The 22,250-nt window shown below is 45.0% G+C and overlaps 2 protein-coding genes across 2 annotated transcripts in view; both read right to left on the bottom strand.

Annotated features, from left to right (window-relative positions):
* Positions 1-73: 73 nt before the first annotated feature.
* slc29a3 (solute carrier family 29 member 3) lies at positions 74-11,507 on the bottom strand. The gene is made up of 6 exons (XM_079758630.1): positions 11,367-11,507; positions 8,701-9,019; positions 7,303-7,385; positions 6,462-6,688; positions 5,467-5,629; positions 74-1,332 (listed from the first exon to the last, which is right to left on the bottom strand). The coding sequence occupies exons 2-6, from the start codon at positions 9,016-9,018 to the stop codon at positions 699-701; spliced, it is 1,425 nt and encodes a 474-aa protein (XP_079614756.1). The 5' UTR covers position 9,019; positions 11,367-11,507; the 3' UTR covers positions 74-698.
* A 4,404-nt stretch (positions 11,508-15,911) lies between these two features.
* The window catches only part of unc5b (unc-5 netrin receptor B), a 58,196-nt gene continuing 51,857 nt past the window's right edge, over positions 15,912-22,250 (bottom strand). Inside the window, 13 exon segments of the mRNA XM_079730928.1 lie at positions 15,912-16,081; positions 16,359-16,537; positions 17,147-17,311; positions 18,163-18,312; positions 18,964-19,203; positions 19,720-19,894; positions 20,368-20,375; positions 20,377-20,456; positions 21,505-21,596; positions 21,598-21,752; positions 21,754-21,852; positions 21,855-21,881; positions 21,883-21,887. Of these exon segments, the coding sequence (XP_079587054.1) occupies positions 15,916-16,081; positions 16,359-16,537; positions 17,147-17,311; positions 18,163-18,312; positions 18,964-19,203; positions 19,720-19,894; positions 20,368-20,375; positions 20,377-20,456; positions 21,505-21,596; positions 21,598-21,752; positions 21,754-21,852; positions 21,855-21,881; positions 21,883-21,887 (1,541 nt within the window). The 3' untranslated portion in view covers positions 15,912-15,915.

Here is a 22,250-nt window from a genome sequence, read left to right as displayed (position 1 = left end):
GGGGGAAAATGTTAATGTTTAACAGCTTCTATTATTTGCAAAGTGTTCATTGACTCTAGGGACGGAAGGCTGCTTTATCTAAATGGACGTGGGTCTGTTTCAGTTCACTTGGGGGGCTGCAGCTGAAAGTTAGTTACAAAATGACTGGGTGCATTACAAGTACAGAAGCTATGAAAGTTTTGTAGTTCAGCGAGTTGTACCAGAACTAAACGCAAGACCTGCTTTCATTTAAATCCAAGCGTAAGAATCCCGATAAAGAATGACTGAACTTTTTACTTAACATATCTTTATCAAACGTGTGCAAGTACATGTCAATCATTAAAACAGCCCCACAATATGAAGTACTGAAATGTACCAACATTTACTTAAATGCTTTGCTTATTTAATGCTATATTTAAGGACCTTCACCATCAAGAGGATCTAAAGCCCAAGATCATTAATGTGCATCCTAGTATTAATGGCATAGGAGCAGACAATATAAATGGATTTTGTAGTTTGACTTTGTGCTGAATTCCCAGTCATAACTTATCGACAAGGCACTGTCTTTACACCATGAATCTGCAACTAAATTTAACAATTTAACTATATACACACATGTACCGTGGTAAAAACCATTTGTGTTCCATTAAAGTCCAGCAGGGGGTGCCACAGCACCATTTCAGAACGGCTCACGCAAATACGAGTCCACTGTTGTCTTTTCAAATGCCGTGTACGATGACCGCTGAGAAGGCCGACCCGACCGCCAGCCCCAGGGTGAGGAAGAAGGACATGACCACCCCCGTGGCCTCGGACAGTTCCCGGGGCACCACCTTGGGCCCGTAGATCATGGGCAGGGTGCCCAGGTAGCCGTTGGAGAGGCCCAGCAGGCAGTTGAAGGCGATGGGGTAGAGGTCGTTGTCGAACAGCACCGTGTGCAGGTGGTCCCGCGGCTGGTAGTTGCAGAACATGAAGAGGGGCAGCAGCAGGGTGCGGCAGAGCACCAGGGCGGGCAGTGCCCTGCTGGTGGGGCCCGGCACCTGCAGCCAGGCCGTCACCTGCCGCCCGCAGAAGTCGGCCGTCTGGTAGAGCAGGAAGGAGCTGAGGGGCACGAAGTAGGTGTTGGTCCAGGGGCTTCCCGAGTCCTTGTCCACCGACTGGATGCCCGAGGAGAGCGCCGGGAACACCATGATGGACACGGAGAAGACGTAGAAGACGCTCAGGCCCAGCACCCACACCTTCCTCAGGATGGGCAGTAGCGGGGGCACAGAGACGCTGCTGCTGCTGGCCGGGGCCCCGGGGGTCCCCACACTGGGGGGGCACCGCCCGCTGCACTTGGCCAGTGACATGTAGTGTCTGTGAGGTAGTAAAAGAGCGTTACTTTAGTATTCATTTCCCCCCCCCCCCCCCCCCCCCCCCGAAAGGAAATTGGGTTGTTAAGGACCTGGGCAGGAAACCAGAAACTGCAAGGGGCTGATTATGGTCCCGCGTTCCCGCAACGCAAGGGGGGTTACGGAGCCCTTACGTCCTTGCGGACCCTCCTCGCGTCCACCGCAAGGGGCCTGATGTGCGTCTCCCAAAACTGTTAACCTTCCGTCGAGGCGACGCAGCAAGGGCTGTGATTGGTCCGCTCACTAAAACCCAACGAAGAACCATAAAGGTGTCACGAGCAGTGATGGGCAGTAACGCGTTAGAAGTAAGGCGTTACTGTAATCCAATTACTTTTTTCAAATAACGAGTAAAGTAAGGGATTACAATTGCAAAAATAGTAATTCGATTACTTTTACTTTCCTGTAAGCAGCCTGCGTTACTGCGTTACTAAACCGTGATTTATTTTTGCCATAGACAGTAAAAGAATTTGGGATTTTGCCGTATTTGCTTTGTGAGACTGTCTCGTGACAATGGCGACGTCTAGAAGTAAACAACAGACACATGTGTGCAAGACATGGCGTGCGGGAGAAAGAGCGAACATGGAGCATTTTATTCATGGAAGTTCAGACATTACTTTGGGTTTGACTCGGTAAAAGATGTAAAAAAAAAACATTAACGTCCGCTGTACACTCTGCGTGGGAAGAAAGATTTTGTCTACAGCGAAAAATTCCACCTCAAATCTGAGCAAGCACCTAGCAAGCCGGCACAAGAATGTGAAACTCACTGAGACACCCTGAAATCCCGACATGACTGCTGGAGCAACAGAGGGACCCTCTCCTGCTAAACAGGTGAAAATAGACTTAAGAGCGTCAGCGACAGGACTTAGTGCCGCTGAACTGAAGAAGCTTGTCGCTGGCTATATTGTCGAGGACATGTTGCCCATTTCCACTGTAGACTGATTCATTCCGACGCATCGTAGAAAAAATACCAACCAAAAGCGGTGTCAAGCTGCCGCAGAGAAAGTCATTTGCAGGATACCTTGAGAGAGAATACGACATAATGGAGGGTAATTTGAAGGCTGCACTCGGAGATGTAGACTTTGTTTCCACTACTGTTGACATTTGGACGAAGAATAATAACAGTTTTATGGGAGTGACGGTTCACTGGATTAATTCCACTTTACAGCGCAACAAGGCCGCGCTAGCACGTAAGAGAATTAGAGACAGGCACACCTATGATGTAATTGGAGCAGCGATCGAAGAAATTCATTCATCATATCGACTGCATAGCAAAGTTGTTGCCACTGTAACGGATAATGCATCACATTTTGCCAAAGCATTCAGAGTATGTCAGCCCTGTAATTTGGAGTCTGAATCTGAAAATGATGAAGCAGGTGATGACGAGGAACCGACTTTTACATATGTCATAGAAGTTCTTTCATCTGGTGATGGACAGTTTAGCCTCCCTCCACACTACAGATGTGCATCACACACAATTAATCTGATTTCAACAAGCGATGTTGACAAACATCTCAATTCCTGTGCAGACACCAAGGCTGTAAATAGGAGTAGTTTTGCAAAATGCACCGCTCTCTGGACTAAAGCAAGTCGATCAACATTGGCCTCTGAACAGGTGGAGGAAGTCAGCCGCTTCCTTAATGGTACCCACATCCGTAAGGTGGAATTCCCTGTATGAGGCCATTTCCAGAATCATCACAATTCCAATGAACGAGCTGAATCCCCTGTGTGTAAAACTGGGAATCAAGTGCCTTAATGAAAGGGAGTACCTATTTTTGCAAGAATACTGCACTGTGATGAAGCCCTTGACAGTAGCACTCTACATCTTACAAGGGGATGAGTTCACCTATGGGACTTTACTACCAACGCTCACAAGCCTGATGTCAAAGACACTTGCCCTGAAAGATGACCTCTCCAGAATGACAGCCAGCCTTCCAGATGCCATTGTAAAGGTAAGATTATTATTTGATAATTGATTTGGGTGGTTTTGTTAAATTTATTATACCATTCATGGTGGGCAGATGTTACACTTTGTTTGTTTTAAGCAGTGAGCACTATTACTAAAATGATAAAAGTGAAATATCAGGTCAATATCAGGGATATTGATCATCATTAATCATGAATATTAGTCATAACATCAACAGAAGATTAAAATAAAGAGGTCAAAATAACCTCAATGATAATTAAATCTCATACAGTATTGATAGGGCATGAGATGGTTTAGGTCAGTTAAGATCACAGAATAATTAAAATAGATTATATAGAAAAATAAATATATTCTTATTTATATCGTATTGTATTTTACAGGCCATCAAGATTTGTTTTGATCCTGTACTGGATAGCCAAGAGGGACTTCTTGCAGCGGCCACTTGTCCCAAGTTCAAACTTAGATGGCTGAGAGATGAGCGTAGGAGAGAGCATGTGAAGGAGCTTCTGATAAGAGAGTGTCGTAAAGTTGCTCCTGCAGCGGACAATGCTAACGTGTCCCAACTGCCAGCCAGCCCAGCTGAATTGGACTTTTTTGATTTTGAGAACCAACCCACAGAAAGCTTCTCAGCAGAAAAATAAGTAACTGACTATTTAAGGTCTGGGTATGAGCTTGAGATTCTAAATCAGTTCCCAAACCTCAAAAAGATGTACATGAAATACAACTCTCCAACTCCATCCAGTGCACCAGTTGAACGGCTGTTCAGTTAGGGTGGATTGATGCTTTCCCCGAAAAGGAACAGGCTCTCTGCTGGGAGGTTTGAAAAGCTTCTGCTGATGCGGTATAACCACTGTTTCACTCCGAAAGAAAACAAAAAAACATAGGGCCTTGTCATAAATGAGAGTTGACTAACACACACACTTTTCCGCTTGCCTGAACCTGCAGACATATGACAGGGGTCAGATCCCCTCCACACACACACTCCTATACAGAAGCACTCCCCTCCACACACACACACCCATACAGAAGCACTACCCTCCACACACACACACACACACACACTAACAAATCCCTCTACATACATACACACACATCACATACACGTAGAAGCAAACCTCAATCCCACACAAACATAGAGGCAGTCCCCTCCATACACACACACACAGTGACATTCACATCCACACACTCAGAGAAACACATCCTTCCACATACACACAGTTCAAACACATACTCTTCTTTGACATTAGAACAGCCTAAATGTGGCATGCAACAGCATTTTCTGTTTTGGTAAACGCATTACTCCTCTCTGCACTGCAACTGTTAAAAGATGTAAATGTTAATAGAGACTTTGGTTTGAATTATTTTATTGCTGTATTTTATTTACATCTATTCGAATGAAGGTGTGTATACACACCAAAACGATTTTCTTTAAATGAGAGACTGTTGCATTTAATTAATTTTTTTTGTTTGCAATGTGCATAGTTAAAAAGATTGAGGCTAATAAAAACAAGTTTTAAAAAAGCGTATTCAGGTTGTGTATAGCTAGTGTGTTTTTGAAAAGTAACTAAGCAAAGTAATTAGTAAAGTAACTAATTAATTTTGAAAATAAGTAATCAGTAAAGTAACTGGATTACTTTCTTGGATAAGTAATCAGTAATCAGTAACTAATTACTTTGTCCAAGTAACTTGACCAACACTGGTCACGAGCGCGTCAAAGCGTCTGCGTGGTCGTGGGAACATAATCAGCCCTTAACGCCTCATTTCCTGCTTCACTGCAGAGTAGCTTTCAGAATAGGATCGTGTGTGTTTCTAAAGTGGTCAGTCCACCCAATGTTGTTTTGAAACCTTTACAGACACCTTTTACATCGTACTCCTGCTGGCTAAGTTTGTGTCATCAGTGACGTGCTTAAAGAGCCCTGCCTCAAGCCACAGGATTGGTCGAAACACAGGAAGTAAAAGAATGAGCGACGTTCAAGCTATCTGTCATGTCTTAAGATGTAATAATTATTATTGTCTGATTTGTGAGATTATAAGAGCAGCAGATACATACAATACCTATGTATGTATGTATATATATATATGAAAAGATAAGTTGTGTTAAAAGTATGAATAATGCAAAAATATAAGCAAATAGAAGGAAATCTTTTATTTGTAATTATATATTTCTCCACTGACCGTGCGTAGGCTAGCCTGGGCAGCAGGAGGTATGTGACGATGCAGATAACGATGAAGACGTCTGCGGTCAGGAAGTAGACCAGGGCGCTGGCCGTCACCTCCTCTGTGAGCGCCAGGTCCAGTATGGCCGCCACAGCGGTCAGCGTGCCGCCCATGGCTTGACCTGGAGTAGGGGGGAGGGAAGGCACGTTAGCAAGACAACCCATGAATGTCTTCATCCAAACCAAAAGAATGGTGTGATACAAAGGGGGAATGAGATCGTCTCGTCACTGGGGGGGCCCTGGCTCAGTTGCAAGAATTTCATTTTCCAAAATGAGCATAACTTAATAATGTTGATGATGAGCAAAAAAACCACACACTTTGACTCTTTGTTTGTATCCCAGCCAAAAGGATCCGGGTTGAAACCCCAAATTGCCTAACCATACCTCCTCATTAATGACACATCTAGAACTCAATTCACAGTGACTTTAGATTAAAGCTTCTGCTCAAAAACAAATTAGTTCTAGACTTCATTCCTTCATCTCCTCACGCCTGGACTATTGCAACAGTCTTCACCTGCCTCACCCAAAAGTCCATACATAGGCAACTGAGTTAGTAACTGAATTACTCTATAGTTAAAGTAACTAGTTACCAGGGAAAGTAACTATTTGCGTTACTGTAAAAAAAGAAAGTTGCTATGTCAAAGAATTTGGATTTTTCTGAGCAGTTTTCACTTGGCCTTAATGTGTTAAATGGTTGAACTGCCCATTCAAGGCCACGTTATTTTAAACAGCGTTATTACAAACACTGCTCATCTATTCAGCACAGATCTAGGTGGACACGCTCACTAGTGACGTCATATGGGGCAGATTTTCGAAACGGCTTGTAAGGCGAATCACACTCACACCTGGTGGTATAATATGTCCCCTTTAACGTTCTGCTAGCCTACATCCTACCGTTGGGTGTTGGGCGCCTAACAGCCGGACTGGTGAGGCCGTGGCGACGGCCGACCGTACCTGATATGAGGGCCTGGGAGATCCTCATGGGGAAGAGGCCACTGATGCCGAACACGCTGCCGGTGAACAGGTTGGAGGCACCGCTGACGATGCCCACGGTGGCCAGCGTGCCCGCGAAGAACTCCCGCTGGTGCTCAGACACGTCCACCTTCACCAGCACCGTGGTCAGGACGAACAGCAGCAGGATCACGCCCAGGGACGACAGGATGCGCATTCGCGGGGACACTCTGTGGAGCAATACCAGCGAAATGTTACTTGACTAAAGGCCATTTTATTCGCGTAGACCACAAGGCAAGGCAAGGCAACTTTACTTTTTATAGCACTTATCACATAAATGGCACACTCAAAGTGCGATAAATAGAAACATTGTCATACAATAAAATAAAATAATAATCAACCAAAGGAAAACAAAGGCATAGGTCAGCTTAGCTCAGGAGGTAGAGCAGTTGTCTTGTAACCGAAAGTTTGTGTTGCTAGTTCAATCCCCAGCTCCTCCTGGCTGAGTGTTGATGTGTCCCTGAGCAAGACTCCTTTATGGTCAATGCAAAAACATAGGGAAGGAACATAGAGTTCCAGGGACGGTTTGGAGTGCAATGGGTGCCACAACAAACAAAAAAGCTCTTTGATCCTCAGGTGGGCTACTATGTCTGCTAGGGATTAACGCACGTCTTCACCAGACACGCTCACATTTATTGTCAAGGCAGAGATCACAATGTGGGAATTAACAGAATAATGAATATTGTAAAGTAAATGCATAAGAAGTGCTCATGTCAATCCACCCAAAGTCTGGGGGCATATCAGGTGTAGCGTCTTGGTTTTGTAGTGCTCTGTGCCAACACACCTGTTGACCAGGAGGTAGTTGAGGATCAGACACAGTACAGAGGGAATCGTAGAGGCGATGGACAGGTAACTCTCAAAGTAGTCCTGAAAACACAACAAATAGCAACGACACACTCATTATAACACACACACATGCCCAAAGGAAGTGAGAGTTAGGAAAAAAACAGATACTGTATCTATCTGATTCCCTCCGCTCGGGGTTAAAGGGTTCAAGCGTTGAGACACAAAACAAGAAGCCAAGGCACTTGCTGTTCTTTGGAGGACTGTGACTAACTTGGACTTCAAGTGTTTCAAGTTGAACTGTTAAACCCTTTCACCTGGTTTACATTTTGATGCACGGGTTTCTAGAACATATACAAATTAGGAGACTAATGTGTGAAGTTGAACTCATTCTCTCGCTCGGTTTCAGCAGTCATGGGGTCTCTGCTGCTGTCAAAATACATACATGGCACACATGCGTTCTTGCATCCTAAATCTGCTGGTGACTTGGACGGTGATTTAGTGTGCAATGTGACCAATTCAAATGAATAAGACCCATACAGAGAGACACATTCCATGTCAAGACTCCAGGGACATCTCACAAAGAGATGGCAGTGTACAAAATTAAGAGAAATTCAGTTTAGAGATTCCAGTTTAAAATCTGGAATCTTCAGAGAAAGATTGACATGTCCGTGTCTAGTATTCAATGTGTATTATAGTATACACATAAGTATTATAGTGTTCAGTTAAAGAGTTCACAGACCAAAAGTAGACCATAAAAGCAAAATTCCTCATGCAGCACAATCTCAATATTGCCAGTTGGCTTGTTTCATCTACAATGGCGCGCTTCAAACAATTACATAATGCAAGCATTAACATAATGAGATACACCTGGATGTACCTTGCTGGGACGCCACATTATAAAACACAATGTTCCAAACAATGTCCTATATACTAGGGCTGAGTATCGTGGCCAATTTCCTAAATCGATTTAGATTCATAAGGTTCTGAATCGATTAATCACAATTCTATTTGATTTGATTCAATCTGCTCTTAAATAATGAAAATGGCTCAACTGTGTTATAAAATACAAATGTACTTAATTTTTTCTCTTCACCTTAAACAACAGGTTTTAAGTGCAAACTGTAAATTGGACAGTTTAAACTTTAAAATTGTCTCAAAAGTGCAATTTTGAAATAAGAAAGGAATTGCAAGTGAAAGTGTACTTGAACTATAACATTCCATCACTGCAAATTGCATTAAGGCATTGTTCATTGAAGTGCAAAAATAATAATAATGGTAGAAAAAAATATGCCCTATGAATCGATATTGCAAAATTTAAATGAAATCGATTGAATCGATTGTTTTACCCAGCCCTACTATAAACATCAATATCTCTGGTCAACATAGCCACACTCACGATGAGGTCGGAGCGGGCCTCATGGCCGGCCGTGTGGTTGCTCAGCTTGTACAGCCAGTAGTGCTTGGCGGTGATGAAGAGGTTCCAGGGCAGCAGGGAACCGATGCCCATCAGGAAGAAGGAGAGGTACACCAGGCAGTAGGCGTCCCTGGGGCTTTGCCTCGCGGCCAGCGGCAGCCCCGTCGTCGTCTGGTCGTTGCCCAGGAGCGGCTCGCCGTCGGAGGTGCGCTCCGGTCTCTCGCTGTCCTCCTCCTCCTCCTCCTCTTCCTCCTCGTAAAAGGAGTTGACGCTGGGATGGGGGGTCGGCGAGCTGGCCATCCTGAGGCCCACCCGACAAACACACGCAAGGCCGAAGGGAGGGAGAGGAAGGTGAGTGTAAGAGGGAGGCGAGGGAGGAGGAGGGAGAGGGGTCTACCAGGGGAACCAAGGGGGAGGTGTGAGAGGCAACACAACGATAGAGAGCGTTTAGGGTTGAAATTCGATGTGACACAGCGATGGTGTTGCTTAGGGGACACTGGCTTTATTAATCCCGTGCACAGTGCACGGGACACTGGTGGTCTGAGGACACAGTGAGTCCTCAGCTATGGAGACACAACACTCATGTCAGTCTATTGGCTCCAAAACACCAGTCGCTCCAAGCGACTCTGAGTCAGAGAGATAGGCCATTTGGTGTTCTCACATTACCCAGGCTGGGAACTGTAATATAACACAGACAAAGGGACGAGAGCACCATTGCAGTACACCATCTCACAGAACCGTTTAAGAACTGAAACTTGTCCATGTTCTTACATATTATATTTGTTGTCTTTCAAATGCTGAAGGTATTGTTTTAAGCATTACAACACAAATAGGATGGGAGGATGTGAAACAATTGCTGTCCTTTGGCAGAAATGTGTCCCTCAGCATGTGTTACATACAAGTTCTGTACTCAGCAGCAGTATTGGTAATAACGCCGTTTAAAAGAACGGCGTTAGGTAACGCCGTTATTTTTTCAGTAACGGGGTAATCTAACTAATTACTATTTCTGTCGTTAAAACGCCGTTACCATTACTGTACGATAAATGCAGTGCGTTACTATGAATTGATTGAATAAACTGCGTAATCAGAACGCACCCCTGGCTCCAAACACGAACTGCTAGAGAGGAGACCGGGTGGGTTAACAACGAGATAAGCGATTATGATTGGCTAAGGCAGAGTCATGTTTCATGGTAGCCAATCAGAGCCAGTGTTTTTACACACAAGCCAGGACACGCGCGCCACACACACGAAGCAGCAGAAATGGCGAGTCCGGAGCAATCCGATGAAAAATTGGCATTTTCTGTAGTATTCGGCAGATGTTCCACAGCCTTTGCAACCAAGCAAATTGAAATTCAGGCCCCATCTACACTAACCCGGGTAAATGTAAAAACGCACATCCGCAATGAAAATGATCTCCGTCCACACTATCGTTTTCATATCGTTTTCGGAATGTTTTGCATCCACGTTCCACACTGAAATTATTATGATAAACAGTTGTCATGGTAACGTGACTCCGCCACGCCTCTCTGTTTAGATTACAGGCGCGCGATCAGCTGATATTTACAGTTGATCAGCTGGTAAATCATTTTCGACCCGGTCTTGTCCAGAAACGCCGCTCCAAGTACGGTTTGAACTGTCGTCTTTCGGGTTTTTTACCTCCGGCGTTGGAGCAACGAATATGTTTGAGCATATCAGGGCCTTGAATAGGCAGTTCAACCATTTAACACATTAAGGCCAAGTGAAAACTGCTCAGAAAAATCCAAATCTGTGACATATAGCAACTTTCTTTTTTTTCCACAGTTCCGCAAATAGTTACTTTCCCTGGTAACTAGTTACTTTTATTATAGAGTAATTCAGTTACTAACTCAGTTACTTTTTGGAACAAGTAGTGAGTAACTATAACTAATTACCTTTTTAAAGTAACGTTCCCAACACTGCTCAGCAGTAGCCAGCGGTTCTTGGGGCATTGGACCCCAAGAAGAACAACAAAGTGATGTTCAAGGGAGATGTCCGTTTCAAAGTCACAGTGCGTCGACTGTCGTCCCTTACCAGAAAAACACTTCGTTTGCAGGTCAGCAATCGAATGTGTCAGTCAGAATCCGTGACGCAAAAGGAGACAGAGACAGGGACGTGGTGCAAACACGAGACTTCCAGAATTAGCAAGCAAACAAAAAGTCTTATGGAAGTACTTTTCTTGTGCACATGATGTTGCTACCGCTTTCGACAAAACACCACTGGACTGAATCATGAAGTTGTGCAGGGCTGATGTGGCAACCATGAAGTGTCATGTGCTGGTGCCGACGAGGAAGCAAACCCTTTTCCACCGGACAGTCGTTTTCATTGATTGAACGAAATACACGCAAAACAATGCAATGACATGCACCTCATTATGAATTAAAATTGTGTCACCGGGAAGCGAGATCCAGAAGAAGGGTTATAAATAGAGTAGCTCTTGCATAAACAACATCACAGTTGTGCTCCAAATAAAATAACATAATTGTAGCCTTCCTTGTCTTTGGACTGTTTGGAAAAGCGCCATGGGGTCATTCAACAATATATTGATTAATTAGTATATTAAATACATTTAGTGAAAGAAAAGGCTTCCAAATTTCAAGGAACACCATTGTGGATATTGAAAGTAGTACTACCTTCTGGCTTTGTTCGTCGGGAATCAAATGTAGCTTTCGACCGGATTCCCATCCAGGATGTAAATAGTTAATCAATGACTACAGGTTATTTCGTTAGTTCATTGACAAATGTCATCGTTGTAGTTGTTTCCGCCGCTTTAGAATCAGAAACACAGCGACGCGCCGCTGTCAGCTACTTCCGGTATCGCAATGTCAAAATAAAAGCTTCCGTTTACAAACACGGACGACACCTTTACAAAATACTAAAAATTAATATGAAATTAGGATTGATTCATTTCAAGTGTCTCTTTGCTTTGAAAATATATAATTTTACGTAAACCAGTATCTTTTAACCTATCAAATGTAAGAAGACGTTAAAACGTGTTCCATCCTTCCAAATACATTACGTTACGTTCACCGATGTCCATGATCCTAATTTAACGAAAGCTAAACTAAAAATTGTTTATAGTTTATAGTTATAGTTGTTAATTGTTTTTGTTGGTGTGTTTTTTTTGTAGACCCTTTCAACGTAAAAGTAGTCATATAGAAATACAGTGCACTAATATATATATGGCCACCAGATGACGCTATTGACTAGCATATCTTGTGGCGTGAGCCAAGTTACATGACAGCCGCGTCATTATTTTTTATAAAACCAAGAATTCAGTATTTTCAAAGCTACACCTGTAGGATAATTCCGCCCGAATGAACAAGATATGTTCAATGAAATTCAGGTATTAATATCCCAAATGAAAGATACATTTGAAGGACTGTAATGCAACATTTCGGCATTCGAATATCTGAAAACGACTGTTTGTGTTATATATTTTGATACGTTTTGTAATTACATTATCACAAATCGTCACCCTCTTAAAGTAATTGCCTAAGTCATATTTTCAAGTTCTTCAGAAAACAGAAAAAACTGAACCATATATAGAGTATATGATATTTATGAATCATTTCAAACAAAAAGGTTATGACAATAGATGACTATTGATATACAAATAATGATGAAAAAATTTGCCTAAGTCACTCTGTCTAGTGACTTAGGCAAAATAAATTGGCCTAATTCACACTCTTGACATAGGCCATTACACTGAAGAGGTAGGATCACATGATCTGTTCAACTGAGGATGTTGGGGATTTTACCAGAGGTGGCCAGCGTCACAAAGAGCTGATTTAGGCAAGAAAATATTTTTGACAAAAAAGTGACTTAGGCCATTACTTTAAGAGGGGGACGAAATCTTTCCAACAATGTGTAAATCCAGAGAAATCTGTTGTTTTAGTCAAGGTAACGGTGCGTTTCAGTTGGTCGCCTATAATGGCATCATGACCCCTTTACCCAGCCGTAAGATAACAGCATTGTTCATAAAGCTATTCTAAGTGCGATTGTTATGACCACAGATAACAGCACGGGGTTGCCCGACGATTTAATTCACCACATAACGATAGCTACAGCTGTATGGGTAGTCTACTCTGTATATTAGAAAGTTAACGTTACTGAACGTTATCTAACTATACTTGCAGGAGAGCGAGAATACATAACCTGAGTAAGACATTCAAACATTATGTTGTTCAAGAACATGGTTTTTGCCTGATTTACGTCAGATGCATTTCCATTGGAATTATGCTGAAGACAACTCCCACGTTCCAATGCCTCTCTGCAACTTCTTCAAAGAACGTCTTTTGTTGTTTTGATTGAAAGACCCCTAGTGGAATGGATGACATATATCTTCAATAACCACTCAAGGGTTTGTATCTGCTCATTGATTTCTAAATAAATCAAGTGTTTCAAACGGAATATATGGAAATCAGTACTCTGTGTATTGTGTAATTCTTGGTTTTACATCAAGACATGCTCATATAATAAAAAACACACATACTATTGTTAAACTAAGAAATATAATTTATTGCATAAAAATTGTATTTAGATACAGGTAAGAAGGCTAGACATATATTTACAATTGTTTGTTTTTACAGGGAGAAAACATTTGAACAGAAACCTGTAATTTTATGTTTGTGTTTTGTAAAAACATTGTGGACTGACTTTAAGAACAAATGCACATCTTTCCATTTAGGCAAGAGCAAATTGCAAATCGATTCAACCCCCGGATCGTCTCTCCCGACGCTGTGACCACAGATCCAATGTGTACTCAAGAACTCAACAGCAAATCAACACTGACGATTACAGTAAGCCAGTCTTTTGCACCACATTTGGGGCTTTGGAGATGGTAGTCCGTGGCTTCAGGGTACCTTGCGAGCCACTTTACCGGGGTCTCCTCAGTGAGGAGTTTGTTCGTGATGTTTGTGGCCATTCCATCGGCTGTAGTTGTGGTACTTCTATCACGTCTGTGGTTGCCTCGATTAGTGGTTCATTCCTTCAGAGGCAGTTGGAGAGTCTCCAAAGAGATGACAAGTGTTGTCCTTTCTCTTTTTTGTTACACTGTCATTTTAAGCCACTCAATGCTACAAATCAATCAGAAAACCCTGTCAGTGTCCTGATCTGAAAAAATATACTTATTCTTTCAGGGAACAAAAGAAAGAAAATGCTTCACTGTTCTTTTGTACTTGCATAGCACTTACAAATGCATAGCACTTACAAAGAGAATTGACAAGTCAAAGCCAACACACTTGTGTCTGCATGTGCCTGTTTGTACACACGCACACACAAGAACACTCACACGCTTATTTTTAGTTCATTCACACAAAACAGTGATGTGACTCACTGTTAAAGAGGAGGGATACTGCCTGTGTTTTGGTTTTTCGGGTTGGGAGATTTTAACACTTTTTTTTGCTTCAAAGGAAAATAAAAAAGAGCAATTCTGGGGGAGAAAATGATGATAATGATGACAGCATTTGTATATAAGCATTAATGCAAATAGCTTGAGGACCCTGAGCAAAAAGCGGGTGGTTTTAGTAAAAAGCAAAGCAATCTCAAATAAAAGAAACAGATACATATAGAAATAAAAGGGGATATAACTTGAGAAACGCATACAAAGATGGGTGGTAGAACATAATTAAAATGGTCTTGAGGTATAGTTCCTGGTCCATAGCTAGTTGATACAAGGCAATTGTAATCCATTGTTTAACAACATTATCTGTTAAAACCAATAGAGAATTGCTTCAAATACAGCGAAGCAAAGTGTATACAAAATATAGCTTACAGTATATCTACCTGGACATGTATACCACCTCTCATGTTTTCAAATACAATTATCATCTTCAATAAATATGCTGTTTTGAAAAGAAAAAATAACCCTCTATTTGCAACTCCGAAAGCCACTGTGTGCCAAAGATGGCTACTCCATAATTAAACAGCAGGACGACGCTAAGAGCTGTGCAGTGATACTCTTAACGACCAGAGCAATCGTTGCAAGGCCATGGAGAAACGAGGGGAAAGACCAATCCACGAATATGGATAATAACTTAGAAAGGAGCGTTCCTTAACTTTGAAAGGGTTTTTGTTCATGACCGATTGGGAGGAATGCGGCAGAGCAATGGAGGGTGACAAGAGATAGACATCGGAGAGACGGACAAAAACGTTATCGCGGTGTTCTTTACCAAAGCTCCGAGACATTAGCCGATACAACATAAAACCACTGGCCCATCTTGAAACTATCGTTTCAATCCAACCTCCTACATCATGGAAAGATGCCCCTTTATTAATGCAGCCCAAATCATAACCACCCAACACAATAACGCTCTCCTTGATATGGTTTGCTCAGAGTCAGTCTCTGTACGACCAGTTTTTCCGTGTTGGTGTCTGGTGGTGTATGTACCATGAGCAGGGTCGACCCAGCACAGCCTCTCTCTCTCTCTCTCTCTCTCTCTAATACAAAGCTGGAAAATGAGAACATGAAGACATTGCATGGCTGCTGCAAATCAAAAGCCCCTGCCAATAGGTGTTTAATCATGCACTTTCATGCTGCTTCCAGAGTATGGGTATGAGATAGCGTTTGATTATTTCTGTGTGCAAGTTTGTGTGTGTTTGTGTGCACGAGGAAGTGTGTGTGTGTGTGTGTGTGTGTGTGCATAATATGTTTTGATTCAATCAATACTTGGACTTTCGTCTTGTGCTTCCTAGCAATTCTATATATATTTATATACATACACAGATGACGGCAGAGCATGTTAATTCTGTAAGAACATGATTGACAGTGCTTGAGAGACATATATGGACACCTATCTCAGGCGGCCATATCTTCATATTGGTTTTTCTTTCAATATGCAATGTCTCTCGATATACTTCTTGCAAAGCTCAAACTGGTTCTCATCCATCAGTGGACGCTAGCATGGGAATGGGGGGACGGTGTAAACATATCTAAAGTGAGTGATTGGGAGACACAGAGAGAGGAAGATGAGGCAGAGGTCTTAGGTATCCTGGAACCAAATTGATTTGTCCTTTGATAAGTTGTGCAGGGATGTGCTTATTCAGAGGCAGGTCGTCTACAATTTTCATTATTGTGGCAAAGAAAAATATACATGTATGTCTGTGTGTATGTACTATATATATATATATATATATATATATATATATATATATATATATATAAATCTCTCTCTTGACCAATCAGCAATCCACCTCTGTCGTCATGACAACCAGCACCTCACTTTTGCCCATCTCCTCCAGTGCGCCCGCAAGCGAGACGAGGTCTGCGTCACCTTGGTGACAAGCTTCCCATAAGTCCAGCAGAACACCTGTGGGGCTGGGCTTTGTTGCGAAGTAGTTCAGGTACCTGGGGGAGAGCACAGACGCACGGGAGACATGCTGTCAGCAGGCAGAACCACAAGAAAAAAAAAAGCACAAAAGCAGTGAAAACATGTTACCGCCAAACACCGACTCACAAATACCGTGGTCTCCAGTCGACGGATAACAAACGCACACACACATACATACACACACACACGCACACACACACAAGCACACACACACGCACACACACACGCACACACACACACGCACACACACACGCACACACACACACACACACACACACACACCGACACACACACCTGTCAAAGCCCAGGCTGTGTGCTAGCAGTCTCCAGTCACAGCCACGAGCGCTAGGGGCGTCCAGGCTGGTGCAGATCTTCTGACGGATGGAGGCAGGTAGGCGGAAGGCATACGGTCCCACTTGGGAGGAGGGCAGACAGCAGCCCCCCGAGGGGATTGGCGAGTGAGGCGGCAGGGTCTGCAACGGGCGAGCGCAGCACCGTGAGACTCAAGACCCACTCGGAAAGTCAAACTCCAGCGATCCGACAGGGGCAACCTGTACCGTCAAGTGGTCACATGATGGACGCCTACCCCCCCCCGTCTCTCTCTCACAGCCCCCCCTCGTACTCAAATCAAGTTCGACAACATTCACCAAGTATGTGCATTGCTGCTTTAAACTGGTTATGCATGGGGCTAGGAACATAGGAAGACTTAGGAACGGACCACGTTATCGATGGGTACAACCCTGATGGACAGAGATGCTGGGAGTGGTTAACGTTTTTGGATGCTGAGCTAGGATACATCTGTTCTTTTTATGTATTTCTCTGTCATTTATTGTTCTGTTTGTAAGTTTGCAGCTGTCCCCAACGGATGTTAACGCGGTGATGGCTGTCCTGGACTTTATAAACATCTATATATATTTATCTCTTTCCAGGCCTCCCTGGCAAAAGAGGTGCTGAACCTCAACGAGACCGGAGTCAATCGTTCCATAAACCTCAATAACAAAAAGTCCTAAAGAGTGTCCGAAGATTTTAAATGAATCAATGAATCGATCAATAGTCCCCCCGAACACGGGGCGATGCCGTACCTCCTGGATGTCCGTGTGCAGCTGGAAGATCTGCCCCTCTCCCTCCACCTGACGCACGCAGATCTTGCAGGTGAGCTGGGACACGGCGAGGCTGCCGCGCTCCAGGCTGAAGGTGCAGTGAAGAGGCCGCTGACTGCCGCTCCAGATGTGGTAGAAGGGGATCTCCTGGGGTCACACACACACACACACACACACACACACACACACACACACACACACACACACACACACACACACACACACACACAATAACACAGACAAAGACAGACAGAGAGACAAAGACACACAGACACACACAAAGAAACAAAGACAGACAAAGAAACACACACACACAGTAACACACACACACACACACACAAAGTCAGACAGACAGACAAAGACACACAGACACACACACAGAAACAAAGACAGACATGCAGAGACAGACACACGGACCAAAGGGAGAATAACCATTAGTGGGGCATTGGGGATGAAGAAAGCAGAACCCAACTGAGAACCGGTTCTGAAGTTTGAAGTGTCAGCACCACCGTCATCCTGCACCTGGAGGCCCAGGTGCAGGATGACGAGAATAGAAGACTGTTCTCCAGGCATATGTTTTGTGTCTCAGACGGATGTGCACCGTAAGTCTTTTTTAACGAGCGCGATTACGTAAGCTATTGTGCTGTACACGGACGGAGAGAAAAACAAGCCACCGTCCAGAACCTTCTTCCTCACAGCAGCTGATCGGATTCTAACGTTTAGCTGAGTGTTGTAAACCGACAGCGTCGGAACTGTTCATCAACGCTTTTCACCTATCGCACATCTCGCCGAACAGCGAAACCCCCCAGGACGTTTTTTTTCTCTCACACCACTAGGACGGGGAGCGGTGTAATCTATCGCTGACCGAGTCACATTGAATTCCCGAAAGCGGGCATTACGTTACACCTAGATACACCACAGCCAACGTTACGCACGTGGCCCCAGGGCGACTGCTGTAGCTGGCTGGGTCTCACGGGCAGGCCGCTGGGGAGACAGACCTGGTATTTGGCCAGCAGTTTGCTCCTCCAGTGGCCGTGGGGGACGTCGTGGACGGAGAGACGCAGGTTGTGGTAGCTGTCTTTGAAGAGCAGGGGCTTGGGGTCCTCAAGCAGAACTCCCCCTAGACTCCTCTCCAGGTCCAACACCTCCTACTCAGGGACACAGACCAGGGGGGGGTTAGCGTTTGATACCGGACAGCCTTGTCTATCATGATTAAAATAGACATGGCCGTCTTAAGCGCTTTGTCTATTGCACTTAAAGATGGTACTTGGCATTGCGTAGCATCTTATCCTAGCTAGCTTTGTTGTATAGAAATGGAATGGGTAAACCTAGCGATTGTTAGTGCTTGCCACTTGGTTCTATGAACATCCTTACTGTACCGACAGTGATATATAGCATTGATTCTTTCTTCTGACAAATGGACTTACTGAAAGTCGCTTTACATGAAAGCATCTGCTAAATGCCCTGAATTTAAATTGAAATGTTAATGATGGGAAAAGGCCTTTTATACTCAACTTTCAGTCAATTGATTGTTCGAAATTATGATTTATCTCAATTCCGTATAATTTTAAGATAAATTAAACATATTGTTATTAATATGACATTGACAAATAGTAAAATCCAACTATATATACAGATAAATCCATATCGAATGCATTCATCCACAGACACACACTACTACCGCGGTTGCTTTCATCATTAAAAAGGAGAGCGGCGGCAACAACAACAACAACAACAACAACAACGACGACAACGACGACGGCGTCGGGTTCAGGGGCTTGAGAAGGCTGAGGCGGCACCTTGAGTGCGTGGGCCGTGTCGTGGATGCAGTAGACCCGCAGCGTGTAGTCCAGGGAGAGGCAGGGGGCGCGAGGGCCGAACAGGGCCAGCTGCAGCCTCTTGCAGGCGGGCTGGGGCGGGCAGGACTGGCCCACAAGCCCGTAGGTTCCCAGCTGCTCCATGAGCACGTGGCAGCTCTCCTCCTCCAACTGCAGGTAGCAGGGCGAGGACAGCGTCTCCTCTCCCACCGTCAGCACCTCCTGCCGGAGGGGTGGAGGAGGAGGAGGGGGAGGGGGAGGAGGAGGAGGAGGAGGAGAGGGAGGAGAGGGAGGAGGGGGAGGGGGAGGAGGAGGAGGAGGAGGAGGAGGAGGAGGAGGAGGAGGAGGAGAGGGAGGAGAGGGAGGAGGAGGAGGGGGAAGAGGAGGGGGAGGAGGAGGAGGAGGAGGAGGGGGAGGAGAGGGAGGAGGAGGAGGAGGAGGAGGAGGAGGAGGGGAGGAGGAGGAGGGGGAAGAGGAGGGGGAGGAGGAGGAGGGGGAGGAGGAGGAGGGGGAGGAGGGGGAGGAGGAGAGGGAGGAGGAGGAGGGGGAAGAGGAGGGGGGGGGGAGGAGGAGGAGGAAGATAAGAAGAGGAAGAGGAAGATGTGGGAGAGGAGGAAGATAAGGAGGAGGATGAGAGGCACACACACAGAGTTAAGCCCAGCAGCGAGGCTACGTTAATAACGGCAGCACCGTGTCGGAGAAGCAGCCCCCATATCATATCGATTGGCTCCGCCGTACCTCCCAGGCCCCCTGGTGGGTCTGCGTCTTGAGCGTGAGGGTCCAGTCCGGCGTGGGGGTGTCCAGCTGGGCACAGTGGGGCAGGGTGAGCACCACCGGCCTGTTGAGCAGCATGCCGGTGGGGCCGCAGCTCACCACGGGGGTCAGCACCGTCTGGCTGCCCTCCGAGGGAAGCCTGCAACATCAAAGCGCACACAAACACACACGCACACACGCGCACACACACACACACGCACGCACGCACGCACACAAACACACACACACAAACGCACGCACGCGCACAAAACACACACGCACACGCACGCACGCACGCACGCACGCACACACACAAACACACACACACACAAACGCACACATGCTGTCAGGCGGCGCACAAGTCACCTGTCATCACACACAAATGACGTTACTGGCAAGGAAATAGAAACGGCAGCAGCTCGTTAAAAGGAAGGAGTTTGTGATATTGCGTCGAGGTACAAATGCTAAGCGACGGGAATTTCTCGCGAAACCACCTCGGCTTTGAAAAGGTTCACAACACCACTAACTACTTGTTGCAAAGAGTTGCGACGTGTCTATTTTCCTCTTTGGTCTGAGATCAGCGCTAGGGCCTGAGCGAGAACAAAAGCGTTGGATGTGTCGGGTTGCACTCACGTCGTTTTTTTCCCACTTATTGATAATGAGGTACATCTCATAGAACTTCCCCTGGGGAATAGTGCCAGAGGGCACCAGCAGACTCACACCTGGGAGGAGAGAGAGAGAGAGAGAGAGAGAGAGAGAGAGAGAGAGAGAGAGAGAGAGAGAGAGAGAGAGAGAGAGAGAGAGAGAGAGAGAGAGAGAGAGAGAGAGAGAGAGAGAGAGAGAGAGAGAGAGAGAGAGAGAGACTTTTATATTAATAGGGACAAAGGGAGTGCGAGGGGAATGTAGACAATGTGAGAGACACAGAGAAAGAGACATTTTTTGAAAGAGAGGGCGAAGAGGGCGAGAGAAACACACACATACAGAGAGGATAACACAGAGACTTAACACTCAGAGAGAGAGAGAAAAAAAAAAGAGGGAGAAAAAGGCGCACAGAGGAAGAACGAATTATACGAAAGCGAGACAAGGAGCAACAAAGAACAAAACAAAGAAAAAAAAGGGAGAAGCATATTGTCTTGTTTGCACGAGAGATTGATTTTACCAACAACCAAATAAGCAGACAGCTACCAGTTACTCTTCTATATTAATAGAGGCTAGTGCCACCACTGACCTGGTCGTGAGACAGATCTCCCCACAAAATGAAAAATACAATCCACCATAAAAAATCACATGTTACTTCATTTGCCCAAAAGGCCATGATCATAAAACACTGCATAATAACCAATAACCATCCACAACCAATTAGTCAAACTAACGCAGGGATCTCAAACTACCCAGAATCCCCCCACTCCTTATAGTCAGAATCAAACCACAGCATCTGCGGATTAGAGCTGGGCGATTAATCGATTCGAATTTTATGGTCAATAATCGTTTTTTTTTTCGATTATAAAAAAAACTAAAAAGTGTTTTAGAGTTTGGCTTAAATCTGTGGCAACCAAATTTCGTTTTCGTTAATCATTGTTAACTTCAAATAAAATCCAAACGTAAAAAATACAAATATTTGTCATTTATAGAAAGAAAAAAAAAAACGATTAAAGCCGATAATCGGGTTTGGTTTGAAAAAAATCGGGAGATTTTGTTTTTAGGCCCAATGGCCCCCGCCCTGCTGTGGATCCCCCCCCCCCCTCCCCAGGACTGCTCCCCGGCCCTCACCTGTGTTGGGTATGGTGAGCCGGCCCCCCAGGTGGCCCAGAGTGGCGCTGGTGCTCAGGCCGGGCTCCCGGGACAGGGTGTGGGCAGGCGTGAGGGTCCCGGTCCCGGGCCAGGGTGCCGGTGGACTTGAGGCGGAGGATCTCGCCGTCGGTGAGCGAGCGCGCGTCGCTGGGCAGCTCCGTCGTGGAGGACAGCGTGGACGAGTTGAACGCCTTGATCTTCAGGTTGGGCAGCGGGTCCAGCAGCGGGGGACATGGTCATGGGGATCTTGTGGGGGCTGTCGTGCGCCGCCTGCTGCATGGAGAACAGGGGCCCGCGGAAGGTGCCGGCCGAGGCCGTCAGGTCGGGCGAGGGGCCGAGGGCTGAAGCAGGTGGGGGGTTGTCTGGGCGGGTGGGAGAGAGGGGGATGGGTGTTAACGGGGTGCTGGCCGTCCTGCACTTTATAAATATATCCATCTTTATATATCTATATCTATAACTATATCTATAACAATGTCTCTATACCTCTATCTCTCTATATCTATATATCTCTACCTCTATCTCTCTATATCTATCCATCTATATCTCGATCTCTCTATATCTATCTATATCTATATCAATTGCTCTATCTATCTATCTATCTATCTATCTATTATCTATCTATCTATCTATCTAGCTATCTATCTATCTGTCTATCTGTATATCTGTATATCTATACATCTATATAGAATTATAGATCTATATAGATACACATACACGGACACACA

Source organism: Pollachius pollachius, assembly GCF_949987615.1.
Source record: "Pollachius pollachius genome assembly, chromosome: 2".
NCBI lineage: Eukaryota > Metazoa > Chordata > Actinopteri > Gadiformes > Gadidae > Pollachius > Pollachius pollachius.
The sequence above is the reverse complement of the archived record's forward strand: the minus strand, read 5'-3'. Positions and strand labels throughout refer to the sequence as shown.